Source organism: Pleurodeles waltl, chromosome 1_1 (genome assembly GCF_031143425.1).
Source record: "Pleurodeles waltl isolate 20211129_DDA chromosome 1_1, aPleWal1.hap1.20221129, whole genome shotgun sequence".
Lineage (NCBI taxonomy): Eukaryota > Metazoa > Chordata > Amphibia > Caudata > Salamandridae > Pleurodeles > Pleurodeles waltl.
In genome coordinates, this window is record NC_090436.1 from 749,523,016 (window position 1) to 749,542,850 (window position 19,835).

General features: G+C 44.8%; 1 protein-coding gene across 1 annotated transcript in view; it reads right to left on the reverse strand.

Annotated features, from left to right (window-relative positions):
• LOC138287249 (rab9 effector protein with kelch motifs-like) overlaps positions 1 to 19,835 on the reverse strand; it is a 392,655-nt gene that overhangs the window by 20,119 nt on the left and 352,701 nt on the right. The window contains exon 18 of the mRNA XM_069227612.1: positions 14,502 to 14,606. Coding sequence (XP_069083713.1) covers positions 14,502 to 14,606 — 105 coding nt within the window. The remainder of the gene's footprint in view (positions 1 to 14,501; positions 14,607 to 19,835) is intronic.

A 19,835-nucleotide genomic window follows, 5' to 3' on the forward strand; every position in this document is an offset into this window, starting at 1 on the left:
TGAGCAGCATGTCTATCACAAACCACCTCTGGGTGGCTTTCAGGACAGACTTGGGTACCTGCCAGGGTAGTGTCATTTTGTTTTACACAACTCCGCCTTATACCATGTTGTTCCATCTTCTATGGATGGCCCACGTATGTTTGTTGCAGGGTGTAGCACTACATGAGTTCTGGCCCAGTGTAATTGTTCAGATGTGTGGATCTACCTCACCTGAGTGTCTGTCTCATTGTGTGAGCATAGTGGTGTGTATGTTGCACTGTTTTCCACTAGGATAACTAGTTCACTCCTCTCAACTAGTTCACACGGAAGTTTGTTGTCCACTCGCAGTGATTGTGATATGACACTAAGCATGGTTTTCCATTCATGTCTTACAGGTGGACCTGCCCCTTCACGATTGGCGAAGTTGCGCGATTTGAGGACCCAGATTTATCCAGTAAGTGTGATAATGTGTGTCCTGTGAAGTAATCCAGGGCTTGGTGTGAGTGAGTCATGTGTGTTGAATACAATGCCAGATGTGATAAGCTGCCCAATGATCAGATTTCATAGTAGGCTGGATGCTGACATAATGGGCCATTTAAAGGATCCCTATGTATGACCAGAGGGTCACATCTTGTGAGGCTTGTGGTGCACAATGGCCAGCATCGTGTAGACAAGGTGGTGAAAAGCCACGTGTAGGGCCATATGTGACTAAGAATGACAGAGTGCAACACTGTGAGAATATTGGTAGTGGGGCACTCCATCATTCTCACAACACAGGGATGCACCATATTGAACCCAATTTGGTGCATCCCTGAATTGTCATGAAGATAGAGGACTGGGCTGGCAATTGGCTCCCAGCATGGCACTTCGTCTTTTGCACTCCATGTATGTAACACTTATGTGTAATGTAATTGGCCTGCATGCAGGTCAAGGCCAAACATATGCTGGCATAGAAATGGGTGTGTAAGGACTAGTATTGGTAGATCAGGTATTGATGGGTGTCTACACCTGGACACATGAATATAGATGTGATAGACCTATAGATACGAGCTTATTAGTTGTCAGCCCTCTTAACACATGGTCCAATCCTTGACTCCATGTATGAGTGGGCATGCCTTGGTGGATGACCAGGACAGTTGAGACGATGGATCGCATGGCCATCCCCCCTGAGGCTCAGTGGGAGAAAATATCAAATTTGTAGGTAGATGTGATGCTCACAGTGCAGGTGACAGTCATTTTGATCAGGCTTGCATGTGTACCCATCAGCTCTGACCCCTCATGGTTACCAACAGCATCCCACCCTCCTGTTAAAATGTCCAAGTTCCTGGTGATGTTTGGTTGTATATAGACACAGAAGATGAGGAAGTTTAGGCCTGATCTATGTAAAGTTTGCTCTGCATTTGCATTATACCTTATTATGCAAATCAATGCACACTTCCATATGTTTGGTTCATTTTCACGTTTGGTGTTGCTTTAGTGTCAACAAAATGATGCTAAGGCAGCATTGTCATTACATTTATCAGGGCCATTGTCTTTTCTGGAATGTGAGTTGGAGTGCATTTGTAATTAGATGTAGCAGTGTAAGCTACTAATCTGTACAGACTCAACACTATGCTGACACTTATGGTTGCCTGTCTCCATTTAACAGCTGCAAACATGAACAATGAAGAGCTATGCATGTTTCAAAAGAGGGCAGTGAGGTACCGCCATATCCGGACAGTGGAATCTGGGTTCCAAGGAATGGCTCACTGCTACTGTGCAGAAAGGGAAACGGGGAAATAGTGGGCATTCCCACAAGGGGTTCCCACAGTGGCAAAGAAGGCACCGCAAACACCTGGCTCCTCAGCAGTGCAGGGGGGCACAGATGGCACCACTTCCACAACATCGGCTGCAACTGCTACAACAACAGTGCAGCAGCCCATTCCACCTGCTGCCATGGACATGCAATTGCTGCAGGATCTGCAGAGGGACATTTCCCTGATGCTGGAATGTTTGGACAGTTTGGAGAAGGAGGTGGCCGACAACACTAAGGGGGTCATTCTGACCCTGGCGGTCCATGACCGCCATGGCGGAGGGCGGCGGAAGCACCGCCAACAGGCTGGCGGTGCTTCCTTTGCGATTCTGACCGCGGCGGTAAAGCCGCGGTCAGAAAAGGGGAGACGGCGGTTTCCCGCCGGTTTCCCGCTGGCCCAGGGAATCCGCCATGGCGGCGCTGCTTGCAGCACCGCCATGGGGATTCCGACCGCCTTCCCGCCAGCCTGTTTCTGGCGGTGTCCACCGCCAGAACCAGGATGGCGGGAACAGGTGCCGTGGGGCCCCTGGGGGCCCCTGCACTGCCCATGCCGCTGGCATGGGCAGTGCAGGGGCCCCCTAACAGGGCCCCACAAAGATTTTCAGAAAATCGCAACGGGTGCCACTGCACCCGTCGCACCCCTGCAACTCCGCCGGCTCCATTCCGAGCCGGCTTCATTGTTGAAGGGGCTTTCCCGCTGGGCCGGCCGGCGGTCTTCTGGCGGTCGCCCGCCGGCCCAGCGGGAAAGCCGGAATGGCCACCGCGGTCTTTCGGCGGGAACCGCTTGGCGGGCGGCGACCGCCGACCGCTGCGGTCAGAATGACCATCTAAGAGACTTAAGTTCATTAAAAAAACTGACGAAGGCTAAAATCTGAGTAACATCTGAACTGCCACCTCCAAGTTATGTCTCCTCCCTTCTGATTTTAAGTTATGTTTTATTGTGCGTTTTAGGGGGTTAGTGTTAGGTTAGTGTAGGTATGTAGTTTAGTTAGGATAAGTGGATTTGGGGGTGTTTTTTTAACTTATTACGTGTTAATTGGTGGGTGGGTGGTGTGACATGTTGGGGTATCTATGTGTTTTTAAAAAATTGTTTTAAAAAAACAAAAAAATATAAACAAAATACCTATTTGTTTTGATTTAGTTAGTATATGTGTAGTATTAGTATATGTTGTCCGGCATGTGTATGGTAACTTAAGTAGTGTGGTGGGGCAATGTTTAGAGAGTGGTGTTAAATGTGTTAGTTACGTTTAGCGTAGGGCAGTTAACTTTAGTGGTTGGTTAAGCATAGTTAGAATAGGTTAGTTTAGGATAGGATATGGTTTATTAATTTGTTTGTTCAGTTTATTACTTAATTAAAAATTTTTAATATTCCTATACATTCTGTGATATATGTTAGTGTCTCAGGGTCTTCCCATGAATACACAGTGCAAATTGTGTGTTGGCCTAGGGATTCCGTTCTGCCTCCGAATCCCTCTCTCGACATGTGCATCACCTATTGACAACTGAGCTGTCACATTGACAGCAACAACACATCTACTTGTCCATGCATCTACCATCCAGTATACCCACCACTCAAGCTAACTATTTTTACTATGTATTGGACAGGTAGGTGTGGTAATTCAGCTGTCAGTGTTGGGGTCCTGTGTAGGAATATTGGGAACTGTGGCACTTCAGCCTACATTTGAACTCTATCCTGCAAAAGTGACCAGTGGCAATCACTAATGAGGTTAGGTACCTCTGTTTCAGAGCAATGTGTTCTACTGGTACTCCCAGCTGACAATATTGCCCGAGAACTGTTTCACAGCCATTCCTGCCATATGTAATGAGTGAAGCATACATGTGTTCTTCATTTTTTACTTACTCAGTAAATTGCTGGTAGGGGGGTGAGATCAGCATTGACATTTGTCATGTTAGAACCTTGTGTGTAGGCATGTGCCCCCATATTCCTGCACCCTTGTACTGACTTATGACAAGGTTATACACATCACAATTCCTAAACGTAGTAGACAAAGCCATGCTGTTTGTGTAGGAGGTGTTTATTTACAAGTGTCGTAGTGCAATATTTACAATGTCCAGGTCAGTGACCCCAATTGTGAAATCCTTTACAATTGTGACACAACACAAGTCCAGAGTTGAGGGACATGTCATGGGACATGCTTGGGTGAAGTGTTGTTAAGTGCGGAGGAACAAGAATTGCCAATTGGTAAGTGAGAGACAATGACAGTCTATAGCAGACAGTTCAACAGTGTGTCGGTGAAGAGTGCACATATGCAACTGTGCTAACACTGGCATGATCTCAAGCACAGGACAAAGGAAAACACAGCCCATGTAGCATGGGCTGTTGCTACCGGAAATTCTTATGAGTGAAGATGATCTGTTCCACATCTTAATCCTCCGATGTGTGTGGTGTCTCCTCTGCCCTTGATGGTGGCGGTGGGGAGGTTGAGGGGGCCACACGCACTTCAGTAGTTGGTGATGTGGAATCCCAATTCCCGGCAGATGTCATCTGTGGAACAAGATATGGCATCACTGCAGCTAGAAGGAGCTGATGAATTTTGAGGATAACAGCAACATCCCAGTGGTAGAAAGCCATGTCTGCACTGAGGGAGGCAACTTCCCAGCGCATGGAGTCCAGCTTGTTCTCAATAATGCTGTTGATGGTTGGGAGGGCAGTTGTTGTGGCCTCTCCCTCATTGCAGCAGCTATGTCCCTCAGACACTGCTGGACTCCATGCAGTGGGAAGTGTGTGCCTTGTTTGGCTGCAATATGTTCATTGGCCATAACAAGGCACGTGCGCACACCCTCTAGGCTGGCTGCTATAGTCCTCATCCCCACCCGCACCTCCTTGGCCAGCTCCTGCTGGACTCCTACCACTGTCCTCTGAACGCTGGTCCATGGTTCCTCGGAGTCCTCAACTGTGTTGGTGCCAGCAGGTCGTACTATTGGGGTGTTGGGTGGGGCATCTGGGATGACTGCTACATTATTTGTCCCCCTTGCAACTGGAGGTGGTGTTTGGAGGGATACCAGGACTTCTAGAAGGATCTCTTGGCTGATGGTTGTAAGCTGGTCATCCAGGTCATCAGGGTACGCCAGGGCAGGGAAATCCGAAGGCGAGCCATCATCCTCCGCAATGAGATGGAGTAAAATCAATCTTTCTGTGTTGTGGCAGGTGACATGTCACGTCATTGACTTGCTATTGGAGGCTCATTGTTATCAGCCCTTTGCCCCACCTGAGTGTCACATGAGTTGAAGCTCAGGTGGCACAATTGGCTGCGTCATATCTACTAGGTGTGATGTATATCCTTTTTGTGGCTTGACGCCATCTTGTTATTGTCAACCCTCCCTATGCATCCACTTGCATGATAGGGCCTTGCAATGAGTGTTGCAGTGGTCAAGCCACAACAACACACATGGCAATATGCCCCTGTCCCAGTCTTACATGTTTCACATACACCTGTGCTGTAATGAAACCTTGCACCACCCCAGGTATGGCATTGCCAAGACACTAAGCTGTTGTTTCCTTTGATTGCTCCTCATGTTGATGTATGTGTATGTGTGCTAGATTGCACAGCACACATGGACCTAGCAGATTTCCATTTCATCTTCTGGTTGTGCTGGAAGGTGCACCTTCCTACACAACTATGATCTCCCCCTCAATACAGCCATCCTTGCACTATGATGCAAGAGATGCAGCATAGTGGCAGTGCAGCTAAATGGACACAGGCTCAGGGGTGGACACAGGGATGTCCAGCATGGGTATAATTTTTTGTTGTGTACATAATTTTGTGTCTGACAGTGCCTGATGTTAAACTAGTTTATGAACATAGCTAGTTAACTGGAGTTGAATTTAGGTCAGGGCCTCAAACTTGTTTGATGGTGATTCTGCAGGTAGTCATACTGGTACTTCATTACAAGTGCGGCAGTCCTGTGACCACCTGACTGCCATTGTCTATATGACCACCCTCAACAGCGCAGGTGGTAGTGGCACATGTTGTCAATGGGTAATGCCCCATGGGCTAATGGCCTGGCACTGGCAGGTTTCCAGTATCTTACAGACTGGCAATGCCACCTGTCTTGTGACACCAAACTAATTTTACGATTAACGCTACCCTCCAGGTATGTTCCCACTTTTCCACCAGCCTTTGCATGGTGGTGAAACCCCCATGCAAAAGATGGTGGTAATCTGGTCTGGTGTGCTCCTGGGTGCCCCTGCACAGCCCGTGCACTGGCATGGGCAGTGCAGGGGGTCCCATGCCCTGCCCCTCTGCCCTTTCCACTGCCTGATTTTCAGGGCTAAGAGCAGTGTGTCCTGTCACACCCAATGCACCCCAAGACTGGCACTGACTCTATTAGATCCATCAACAAAGTTGTTGTAAGTGTCCCACAGAGCTACCATGAGCAGACAGATTTCCACCTGCCATCCCAACGTGAGACTCATACTGCCAATTAATTGCAAAGGGTACACTGGTTTGGCAGTCTTTGCAACACCAGACTTGCCCATGCACCATCCCCAACCCGCCAATGTGAAATTATACACCATTATGTTCACAGTCATACACCATGTGTGTGTCGTGCCGCTGGGTGTGGCACGAGCCAAACATTCGGCTCGGGCCGTGGCGTGCGGCATGAAGACGCGCCGCGTCCCCAGCCTGCTGTGCACACTACGAGGCCCCAAATTGGGCATGGGGCCTCGTTCTTTCATAGCGCGACATGCTTACATGCAGGTCTAACCTCCCCCACTCACCTGTTCTTAATATCTTCTTCTTTTTTCTTCCTTTTCATTGTGCCTCCCTTTATGTTTGTTCTTTTTTCCCATATTACCCCTCTCTTCCCAGCATGCCATAGTTCCCTACTCTCTATGGCTCCTAGTCCATTATGTTCTATCTGTTTTTCCCTATCTAGGATGGAGTCCTTGCACTTCCTGTTGGTCGCTTCCTGTTTTTTGGTATTTACGGGCTCTGATTCTTTCTCTCCTTGCTCTGCAACACTTTCTGTTTGGATGGTGTCTTTGCTCCTGCTTCCTCATATACGATACTGGTTCACATCTGTTCCAGTGTTTTTTCCTGTATTTTTGCTCTTGTATTTACCTATTCAATTTGCTCCTGTTTCAGGAACCTTTCCTTTCTGGAGGTTTTTTCCCCTTTCAGGGTTTTTTCCCTCTGGCACTACTTCTGAAGGACACGGCCTGCCCTTGACGTTTCCATTGCCTGCAGCACCGTGGCTACCAGAAAGAGTCGCCTGTACCTGGGCCAAGGCCGAACATTCAGGAACAAGATCCTCGCCACTCGTTCTGCGGACTCCAGGTTAAAGCAGCGCGTAAGTCGTGACAGTGTGTGGTTATTTCCCTATTCCTATGTGTCTCAAATTGTTGTGCCAGAGCAATTGTGGGCTCATCCTGTATCTGTTGTGACCTACATTTTGCTATCTGTGGTACATATTTTCTATAGTGACACATTTCTGATCAACACCAAGATGTGTGGTTCCACAATACACCAGTTTAGTTGCTCTGGGTGGTGGCATGTTTTCAGTGATACAGAACCACCCAGCTATTCCCCGAGCGCCTGCTCAGATTATTTTTCCCTGCACCGAGGGGGCATCCTCACTGCATGATGGAGTTGTGGCTGCCTTACATGGATGTGTTGTTAATGTGCGGGGTGGTGGTACTACTGGCACATGTCTGGGTACTGTTGAGATAGTTGCAATGAATTGTATGTGGTAAGATGCAGCACACATGTGTTTGGGCAATGAGGCAGAGCAGTTGCAAGGAGTTACTGCAAGGGACACCACCATGACTTAACCCCAGGAATGGTATTGACTGACTTCCTAGTCGCTGATGTCTTTGACATTTTGGGAGTGTTAATTTGACTATATGCAAGTGATGTTGTGATGAGACAGCCAGTGGCACAGTCACTAGACATGCCATCCATCCTATGTGCTGCATATGTACATGTAGGTATTTAGCTCTGGTGATTGACATATGTCCAGGTTGTGTATGTCTTGTGGTGCATGGCACTACCAAGGCGTGGGAACATGTGTAGCTTATGTCTGCATGGTGCAACTTCCTTCATGTGTAATGTGTCTCTCTGCGCTCCTTTGACATGCATTGTGTCTGTCCTATGTGCCTCTCCCCTCCATGCAACTTACCCAGCATTTGTGGTGTTTCCTAGTAGTCTGTGCTGTCCTGCGATTCCAGAGACCAGCTCATCTGGGATGACTGCTGCAACCATCTCCTCCATCTCGTCCAGGTCCTCTTGTGGTGCTGGACTACTACCGCCAGTTTTCAGTATTGCCTTCCTGTTCCTTGCCATTGTTACCTTTGTCCTTCGCTTGCAATCATGCCAATGTTTCTTGCACTCAGTTACGGTTCTCCTCACTTCTGCCACACTGTTGATCTTTTCTCCTATCTGTTGCCAGATTGCCTCTATCCTGCCAACTGGCAATTTTGAGGTGACGAAGAGTTGATGTTGATGCTCTGTCACCTCTCTCACCAGTTTTCCTACTCCTCCGCACTGAAACAACACTTTCTCTTTTTCTTCTCCCTCCCCTGGGTCTTGTGTGTGTCCTCCTGGCTGGTTCCTGGTTGATTGGGGGTCACTCTGGGGTCTCTCCTGGCTTTCCGGGGCCATTTTGCCTCTCCTTTGCACTGTTTTCTGCATTAGCATCTAAAGTTGACGCTAACGAGGTTAAAAATGGTGCATTTCCGTTTTGCGACAAATTTACGTGCCGTAAAACAGGTTAGAGTCATTTTGCGGCATTAATGTCATTTTGCCTTATGACAAGGCGCAATGGGTTAACGTGCAAAAAATTAACTCTATCCATTTTTTAGGGGCGTCTTGTGTCATGGTATGAAGATCACGCACAGATAGCGCTAGCCAGCTCTAAGGTTTGTGAGGCAAAACTGCATTTGCACAGTTTAGCGTCAAAAAATATAAATATGGCCCAAAGTGTGGTTTATGGTACCATTATCAAGACAATAGATTATGAAGACCTGAAGTTCTGGCATGTTCAAGGGATTTAACAATGTCCTGGGAATCGTTTGCGGTCTCCTCCATCTAGTGATTTGTTATAGCCCTTTAGCTGTGTGCAGCCTGCTTCTCTCACTCCTACAGCATTTCATACTGAGTTATAATGGAATATGTTGAGGCATAATGAAATACCCATTCAGGGTTCACTTTTATACTTATTATGCCACTACTGTATATTGATGGACTTGCACAACATTTTATTGGTTGTTTGCGTTTTACTTTTTAAGAGTTTTTATGTTGTTTCCACCTTTGACAATTCATTCAATCATTTCGGACCTGCTTCTAGTTGGAAGAGGTTTTTTTGTATTTTTTCACCTCTATGCCTGTGGCTCATCCAGCTTCTGATAGCTGGGTCATTTCGCAAATGATTTAACCATGTGCCGTTTTATCCCTTGCAAAAACTGCATGCAATAACACTGTATGCAGTAAAATCACCTGTGGACTCCCAAGCAAGTCAGCTGCTTTTAATGTGAATATTTATCGGGTCCGCGTGGCAATTGGTTTACAGCACTTGTCAGAACGAGGATCTTTATGTTTGCTTAAGGGAGGGTTTTCAAATTTATGACTACAATTAACGTGTAATTTTCTAACACAGATTCCTCTGTTAACTCTAGTTTTGTCCATACTTACACACCACGCAGATTTCCTGATGCAGCCTTAGCTACGTCTTAACAAGCAAAAGAAATGTTTTTGAGCGAAGTGAGGAGAAAGAGTAAGAGCCATACAGATATCACACACTTGAACCTTTTCAAATAGTTCCAGAACATAAAAGCTCACTTCCAACAATTGAGCGAACATAGAGATGGCGAAGTCCATATTTGCACGAGGGAAGATCACAAAAACAGAAGAATGTTTAGGTAAAGAGAACAAAGAGTCATTCCCACCAACAAACCCATCACAACATATTACCATATACCACACCTACAGACCTCACACCGTGCATGGGCAAAGCCCCCTAAACATGATCACACCTAACATGAAACAAACATAAAGGAACACAAATGTCAAAAATGTATATATTCAAACACAATAACAAAATCATTAAAAAAATACACTGATAACCATTTCACAATGTGGGTAGAAAATACCAGCATGTATTCTCTTCACATTTACCCACCAAATTGCAGGTCAGTTGCATGACACGGCCCACGTGTTTAATGGCCATTTAGGACAAGATAACTTCAGTGGCAAGAGAAATTACACTTTTTGTGATAGCTAGCAAAAGTATGAACCTAAAACACATTTACGTACCCAGAGGAAAGTACAGCCACTGTGCATCACACTCAGCCGTGAATGTCATATGATATACAATTCACCTGTTTCCGACACATTCACACTGAAATACACACGCACATATACACACTCACATCAAGATGCAAAGCAAATAGGTAGTATGGCACAAAGGAACAAGCACCCAGGCCTAGATCCAGGAAAGTACCTATACATCTCCCTGTAATCCACCATATCCATAGAATCACAATACTTATATGTTAAAGCCACCTAAGGAATTCAATAACAATTCCAAAACTGAACCTACCAGTTCACATTCCAGCGAAGAAACTCCTATGTTACTTCATAAGAACAACACTAGCACAGTACATAGTGTGCAAATAAGCGGGTTGGCAATGGACACATTCCAGCTAATTACAAAATACCAATACCCTCAATAAGCTGAAATTCTCTCCACCACTATTCAGAAGAGCATACTGTTCTCTCACAAGGTGGATCTGGGACAGCCTGCACAGAGGAAGCCGCATCTGAACCAAATCTCATCATAATTACTGATTCATTCTCACCCTATGCACTGCCAGTACCTGCACATACACACCCCACCCACCCAAGCGTCTACTTAATCAAGATGAATAGAAATATAGACACAGAAACATCTGTCTACCATTCAACCTAGAGACACAGAGCTCACTTGAATCCAACCATCATCAATTCGTGCAAAATCTTGGACCACCCCTCAAAATACCACATGGCCTTTGATACACTATTGGCAGTAATTCCAAATGCACCAAGTGCAATGGAGAGTACCCAGTGAAAATTAGAGAAAGCTATCTATCATACAGAGCAGCAAAGTGGAAACTTCAAATGGGACTCCGATGGCAGACAGAATGGAGAATTCTGTAAGCCACGTAAACAGCCTAAGAGCTGCTTGCATGGCATCCCACATGGTAGAAGCTAAGGGCCCTGCCACAGAACGAAAGGAGAAGTAACTGAAATGGACAGTGCCACAGAAGACCACAAAATGAGACTAGCACAACGAAGCGTGACCAACAATCAAAACGTGATGGATAGAATGCTTAAATTAATGTTAACCACTGGACCACTAATCTGGGACACATTCAAGAACATTGTCTGTTTTGCTCGGCGTGCCACTACAGTCAGGCACCAACTATATGCAAACAATCTTGGACCCAGCCTGATAGGGACAGTCCCATCATAACTACTAGGTGAAGTCCTTGCTGTGTGGGAACACAAGCAAACCTAGGCATTTTGCAGCTTTATAGGTCTCATCAAGGAGGTGCAGTTTGAGTCCAGCAACCCAGCAAGCACAGACACCCAACTGGACATACCTGCTACACTTCAGTGTCTAACTGAAAAAAATACAAACAATGTTGGAGAAAATACATTAATTAATTCATTAATTCCTGCCTCTAGGGAGTACTCTATTATAAATGTATGTTTATCACTGAGAACAGTAATGATTTTTAAACAACAAGCCCATTTTATCTCTTTTGAAATATTTATGCATTTATACATTTTTTCTGTAAACAGTTGTGCAAGTAGCTGGACATCTAACCCTATTCTTTATCCTGTTCCTTAGCAATAGCTTTGATTCTAGCCCAAATTAAACCCTTGTTATTACCTCACTCAGTCATGGTTCCTAACTGCAGGAAATTACCATCTTTTCTATGGTGTACTTCCAGATTGTTCCCCCATCTCTTTTTGCTGGCTATAGAAATTGGTGCGTTTAACCGCTTTTAACCGGTGTTAAAGTGCATGTACTCCTCTTTTCAACATTATGAAATTGGTTCACCCCTAACTGGCATATCTAACTTACCTGCTATATGGTAAAAAGTGGACTCAGAGCTAAATTACACTTGTGGACTTCAGCACCCTTCGTGCCACTCACTACAGTGACTGTAAAACATGGTTTGAGGCCTACCACTATAGGCTGACTAAAGCAGCTTTTAAACTACAATTCCATCTGTCAAAATAAACCTTTACTGCACATAAGGCAAAGTGCCTGATATGTAAAAGTAGAACACATAGAAATGTAATGTGAAATATGTCTTTAGAGTGAAAAAGTTCCAACGGGCTATTTTAACTGTAGCAAGGGTGGTGGACCCATAGGAAACCAATGGGAAGCAATATTACATTTATTAATGCTATCACCAGCTAAAAACCAGCCACAAATTCCATTTTGTGACTCTTTGTAACATTTATTAAAACCCAATTCACTTGTGAAATCACATGACTAATAAATATTATGAAAAAGGTTCTTTTAGAAAGTTACCTTTTCCCTGCCTAAAGCCTCAGGAGGCTAATTTGCATTAGTCTTGAGCTGCAGCACTCTGAGTGCTTAGCCCTGAATGAGCAGGAGACAATGACATAGGTGTGGGGAGGAGTGCCAAAAGCATTCAGGCAGTGAGGAAACTTCAGTGAGTGTGAAATTCTAATTTCTCCTGCTCTGAGCTTTCCTGCCAAAAAGTAGTAGCTTCTCCGGGTTAAACAGCTATCTGGTCTAAATGAGCCTTCCTGGCTACAACTGACTGCCTTACTCTGCTGAAGATTTTGGACTTCTATTTCAGAGACTATGTCCAAAGTAAAACTTCCAACTGGTTTCTGAAGCCAACCGGCCCTCCATCACGGTTGGACTGTGAGAAATTGGGTTATTTGTTGTGCAGGATGTGAGGCCTGCACAAGTAATTGGTCCATAATTGTCTCCATTCTGCGAACCAAGCACCCCTTTGTAGCACTTGACTGTTTAAGGGTAGGAAAGCAGAGCACTCCAGACACAGGGAAGTGGTGTGAGGTAGTAATCACCATTCACTGTGTGCAATAATAACACTCAATAAATTATCACAATAGTTTAAGAAAGTGGAGTGGAGCCCCACACACTTGTTTCTCGCCTGTGGGGTCAAAGGTAAAAATCTTTAGAGGTTCATAGCTTGAGCCCCTTCAGACTGATTTGACTCCCCTGGACTTTACTCCTGGCGCTGAGCTCTAGCCACCTAAAGCAGTTTCAAGAGGCCTTCTGAAACCACGGGAGCACATCTTGCATGGATCGGGTTGCACTGGCTCCCTGTGCCAGCTTTTTCCTTTGTCCGGCTCTTGTTGCTTCCCTCCTCCTGCTGGGGCACAGAAGTCCAGGTCTTTCCCCCACTGGGGGGGCTTAAGGGGGCTAGCATCACTAGCCCGGGAGAGACCCACTAGTCTGGGTCTGCTGTAAACAGAGTCCTCATTCAATCAGGGTACCAGGGGGCTTGTCGTCCCAGCTATCTAGGATGTTTCCACTGTTGCAGTCTAGGTCCACAGTCTTGCTCTCCTTCATGTTCTAGTGATGCCACTTTTATGACTTGTCTAGCTTCTGGGTGGGGGGGTGGTCACACCTTTACCTGGACCCAAAACCCCTTCTGGTCAGTTCTCTTCACTTCCCTGGGCTTGGCTCCAGCCTGGCCAGTGACACAAAAGGCTGGTGTAAGGTCTCTTTGTGTGTACTGGAGAAATTACCTTTAACGTGTAATCAGGTAAGGGTACAGCTACTCTCTAACCATCCTGTTGATAAGACTCTTTTGTGGACTGTCTGGTTTCAATGCACATTTCCCTGTGGGAGAGCCATCACCAGCCAAGGCTGGTGGAATCTTCCAGAAACCCTAGGCAGCAAAATGCCAACTGTCTAAATCACAATCACAATACACCTTAACCAACACTAATTAACAACATATTTAGTTGGTGGTCACAAAATTCAATTAGTGCGGCCACATTTATTATTTTGATATTTTTCTCAACCGAGAGACACCACCACATTTCACATACTTATGTCAACAATACTTTCTTGTGAAATAATAACTTATTGACTCAATTGAATCAACAAAATGTTTTTTGTTTAAAAATTACATTATTCATCATACATTACAAAAAGCAAAGTGTTATTCTCAAGACTGAAACAAGAGAGTATTGTTGGCATAAGCAGGTTAAATGTGGTGGTGTGTCTTCTTAAAAACATTGTAGAGCAGTCACATTAATTTGGTTGATGGTCCGAAGTGTGTGAAATGTTGTGTTAACACATTCACGTAAAAGTGCTTTGAGAAAAATATATTTCTCTATTCTAGTGTTATTTCCTGACACCATGGATATGCATGTCATTTCCTTGCAGTGCCTGTGATTGGCAGTGTGTGGTGCATGACTTACTCCAAGGCTTGGACAGCGAGTATTTTAATCTGTTTAGGTGTAGGTCTCCTGGCTCACTCCAGAAATTCAAGAGTACAACAAGAGTAAAACTGCATGAACTGGGCCGTTTGTGAACTGAGCTCCAGATACAGAACAGGCGTTCAAGTGAAAATCCCCAATTGCTCCTCAGTGGATGAATGTAGTGGGACAAGGAGTAGTATTATTATAATAGTAGTTTGCATACTCCAAAAGGCCTTTGTGAATTAACCCCAGATGTATTTCCATGAAATTAATTAACAACTTACTCTCAGTTTACAAATTTCCTTTCTTTCCTTATCATTTTCATCTGCTCTGGCTTTTAACCAGGCCTCATTTTGCATTTTGTGTTTTTCCATCATTTCAAGTAGCTCCTAAAAAGGAAAGAAACATTGCATAATTTAAACTCTTTCTCTACACACACAAACAGAATAATATTAAGACATTTCTGGAACTAGACTAGGTAATTTCTAGTAAAATTTCAATTTGATATGCCTCTGTTAACTCCTTAGTTTTGCAGTAGCTACGTTTACATTGCATCAGCTGTGCTGAAAGTTGGAAATTAAATTGCACAGTAACAATGTCATTTAACAGCATTGTGAGCTATCTATTGATGTTACATGTCTTTTATTCCATTTATGTAGCACAAAACATTCAATATGTTGCAAAATGTAAGATAGTCAAACTGATACAAAAGTCATACTACTATAGTCTTCTGTGTTTATGCCTCAAAGGTATTGAGGTCTGATGGAATGACCTATGGAGAAAATGTTACCTTGGTAGAGAAAGTAAAAAATGAACTGGGGTGGAAAAGTTGATGGAAGGCGGGGCAGAGGTGGACCATTGGGTACTGGCAGAAGGAGGTAGCAAATACCTGGAAGAACACAAGGGAATATGAAGAAAGCCACTGGCAGACCAATGGCAAGAAGTTGTAGACAGATTTGTAGCAGCAGAGGCGTAGGGAGAATACCCATGAATTCTAGTATATCAATGCACTCACCTTGAAGATCCTTGCTTTCCAATGGCTGTTTTGTGTCTGATCGCATCTCGCTCAGTTTGAAGACTGAACTCTGCTATGATTATCTCTGAAAATATCCTCTTCCTAGAATTAATTAATTTTTTCTGTGGAACTGACTGATGTTGATGCGTTGCCATCTGTGCATTTATGGACTATACATTTCTTCAGAGGTGGTATTGTTTCATGACTAATTCTATTGAACTAAAGGTACATTTTCATCTGCAGAGTGAAATTTCCCAATACTTTTAAAGACTTTGAACAATGTCCTTGGTTTGTTTTTTTAAACATATTACAACCTGCATTGAATATCTTATAGGTAGTTGAGGGATTAGGCTATGCATGTATATATAATCACACCACAGAAGTGTTAGACATTAGACTAACATTTCACATTACATATTGTAGGTGAACCATTTATATTCACAAGCACATGTAGCTCAGGAACGTTACACAATCTTAAAAGTTAAATCAGACACAGTATTTTAGATAGTTTAGCTCAGTTCAGGAGACCATATGGTAATGTTGTTTGTTTACTCTCTTCCGAACTTGAATGCAGGAGACAAACCTATTTCAGGTCCTATTGAGGGTGCTACATAGTGATGTGCGGCTTTCCCAGTTCCCCTTTCCCCATGTGTTCTTTGAAGAGGTTTCTTTGCCTCCTCAGAGTACACATTTGAAGAGACAAGCACCATCAAAAGACATCCCTGCAGTGAAGTACGACATTCTTTCCATGACAGGCTTAAATTCTCACAATTGTCATTCCCTGCAAGAACTGAAATATCCAACAACAATGTCTTTGATTCTAGATGGCTACTAATAGGAAAGATAATGTGGGATCTGCTTCTTTCGCCTTATAAATAAACTTCAGATTGCTTTTCCAGTTGTTCTTCAGTGGAGTCTTCACAACAATGCTTAATTTGAGCTTGTGGTTTCCGGTGCTCAGCATCGGCATCTTATTGTCAACACTGGCTCTTATTCCTGCCAATGGTGGTGCTGTTTGTCTAATTTTGTCAATTGCCTAATAATTAAATATACATTAAAATCACTAATAACCGATACCCAAAGCTTTAAGGGTAGCTTGGGCAGCATGTATTAGTCATTTTTAACCACTTCGCTGCCAGGCCTTTTCCCCCTCCTGTGCCAGGCCTTTTTTTGCCTATTTGGGGCAGTTCGCGCTTAGGCCCTCATAACTTTTTGTCCACATAAGCTAACCAAGCCAAATTTGCGTCCTTTTTTTCCAACATCCTAGGGATTCTAAAGGTACCCAGACATTGTGGGTTCCCCTGAAGGAGGCCAAGAAATTGGCCAAAATACAGTGAAAATTTCGTTTTTTTCAAAAAAATTGGAAAAAGGGGCTGCAGAAGAAGGCTTGTGGTTTTTCCCCTGAAAATGGCATCAACAAAGGGTTTGCGGTGCTAAACTCAGCAGCTTCCCAGCTTTCAGGAACAGGCAGACTTGAATCCGAAAACCCAATTTTTCAACACAATTTTGGCATTTTACTGGGGCATACCCCATTTGTGCAATTTTTTGTGCTTTCAGCCTCCTTCCAGTCAGTGACAGGAATGGTCATGAAACCAATGCTGGATCCCAGAAACCTAAACATTTCTGAAAAGTAGACAAAATTCTGAATTCAGCAAGGGGTCATTTGTGTAGATCCTACAAGGGTTTCCTACAGAAAATAACAGCTGAAAAAGAAAAATATTGAAATTGAGGTAAAAAAAACATCAATTTTTCTCTACTTTTTACTCTGTAACTTTTCCCTGCAATGTCAGATTATCGAAAGCAATATACCGTTACGTCTGCTGGACTCCTCTGGTTGCGGGGATATATAGGGTTTGTAGGTTCATCAAGAACCCGAGGAACCCAGAGCCAATAAATGAGCTGCACCCTGCAGTGCGTTTTCATTCTATAACGGGTATACAGTAATTCATTTGCTGAAATATAAGGAGTAAAAAATAGCTATCAAGAAAACCTTTGCATTTCCAAAAAGGGCACAAGATAAGGTGTTGAGGAGCAGTGGTTATTTGCACATCTCTGAATTCCGGGGTGACCATAGTAGCACGTGAATTACATGGAATTTCTCAAATAGATGTCTTTTTTACACACACCCCTATATTTGGAAGGAATAAATGTAGAGAAAGACAAGGGGCAATAACACTTGTTTTGCTATTCTATGTTCCCCCAAGTCTCCCGATAAAAATGATACCTCACTTGTTTGGGTAGGCCTAGCGCCCGCGACAGGATATGCCCCAAAACACAACGTGGACACATCACAGAAAACAGAGCTGTTTTTAGCAAAGTGACTACCTGTAGATTTTGGCCTCTAGCTCAGCCGCCACCTAGGGAAACCTACCAAACCTGTGCATTTCTAAAAACTAGAGACCTAGGGGAATCCAAGGAGGGGTGACTTGTGTGGCTCGGACCAGGTTCTGTTACCCAGAATCCTTTGCAAACCTCAAAATTTGGCTAAAAAAACACATGTTCCTCACATTTCTGTGGCAGAAAGTTCTGGAATCTGAGAGGAGCGACAAATTTCCTTCCACCCAGCATTCCCCCACGTCTCCCGATAAAAATGATACCTCACTTGTGTGGGTAGGCCTAGCGCCCGCGACAGGATATGCCCCAAAACACAACTTGGACACATCACAGAAAACAGAGCTGTTTTTAGCAAAGTGACTACCTGTAGATTTTGGCCTCTAGCTCAGCCGCCACCTAGGGAAACCTACCAAACCTGTGCATTTCTGAAAACTAGAGACCTAGGGGAATCCAAGGAGGGGTGACTTGTGTGGCTCGGACCAGGTTCGGTTACCCAGAATCCTTTGCAAACCTCAAAATTTGGCTAAAAAAACACATGTTCCTCACATTTCTGTGGCAGAAAGTTCTGGAATCTGAGAGGAGCCACAAATTTCCTTCCACCCAGCGTTCCCCCACGTCTCCCGATAAAAATGATACCTCACTTGTGTGGGTAGGCCTAGCGCCCGCGACAGGATATGCCCCAAAACACAACGTGGACATATCACAGAAAACAGAGCTGTTTTTAGCAAAGTGCCTACCTGTAGATTTTGGCCTCTAGCTCAGCCGGCACCTAGGGAAACCTACCAAACCTGTGCATTTCTGAAAACTAGAGACCTAGGGGAATCCAAGGAGGGGTGACTTGCGGGGCTCGGACCAGGTTCTGTTACCCAGAATCCTTTGCAAACCTCAAAATTTGGCTAAAAAAACACATGTCCCTCATATTTCTGTGGCAGAAAGTTCTGGAATCTGAGAGGAGCTACAAATTTCCTTCCACCCAGCGTTCCCCCAAGTCTCCCGATAAAAATGATACCTCACTTGCGTGGGTAGGCCTAGCGCCGGCGACAGGAAACACCCCAAAGCGCAACGTGGACACATCCTAAATTTTTGGAAAAAAACAGAGGTGTTTTTTGCGAAGTGCCTACCTGTAGAGTTTGGCCTCTAGCTCAGCCGGCACCTAGGGAAACCTACCAAACCTGTGCATTTCTGAAAACTAGAGACCTAGGGGAATCCAAGGAGGGGTGACTTGCGGGGCTCGGACCAGGTTCTGTTACCCAGAATCCTTTGCAAACCTCAAAATTTGGCTAAAAATACACATGTTACTCACATTTCTGTGGCAGAAAGTTCTGGAATCTGAGAGGAGCCACAAATGTCCTTCTACCCAGCGTTCCCCCAAGTCTCCCGATAAAAATGATACATCACTTGTGTGGGTAGGACTAGCGCCCACGAAAGGAAAGGGCCCAAAACACAACGTGGACACATCACATTTTTTTATAAAAAGCAGTGCCTACCTGTGGATTTTGGCCTGTAGCTCAGCCGACACCTGAGGAAACCTAGCAAACCAGTGCATTTTTGAAAACTAGAAACCCAGGGGAATCCAAGATGGGGTGACTTGCGGGGCTCTGACCAGGTTATGTTACCCAGAATCCTTTGCAAACATCAAAATTTGGCCCAAAAAACACTTTTTCCTCTCATTTCGGTGACAGAAAGTTCTGGAATCTGAGAGGAGCCACAAATTTCCTTCCACCCAGCATTCCCCTAAGTCTCTCGATAAAAATGGTACATCACTTCTGTGGGTAGGCCTAGCGCCCACAAAAGGAAATGGCCCAAAACACAACGTGGACACAACATATTTTTTCACAGAAAACAGAGGTGTTTTTTGCAAGGTGCCTACCTGTGGTGTTTGGCCTGTAGCTCAGCCGGCCCCGGGGGGGGGGGAGGTCAGAAATGCCCTAAAATAAATTTGCCCCCCCAACCCCCACCCTCCCCCGCCGGGAGCGACCCTTGCCTACGGGGTCGCTCCCCCTGCGTGACATTGGCACCAAAAAACAAATCCCCGGTGCCTAGTGGTTTCTGCCCCCTTGGGGGCAGGTTGACCTAAACTCAGCCAATCTGCCCCCAAGGGGGGCAGAAATGGCCTAAATACAATTTGTCCCCCAGGGGAGCGACTTTTGCCTGATGGGTCGCTCCCCATCTCTAAAAAAAAAAAAAAAAGAAAAAAAAAAAGAAAAAAAAGGTACATCACTTCTGTGGGTAGGCCTAGCGCCCACAAAAGGAAATGGCCCAAAACACA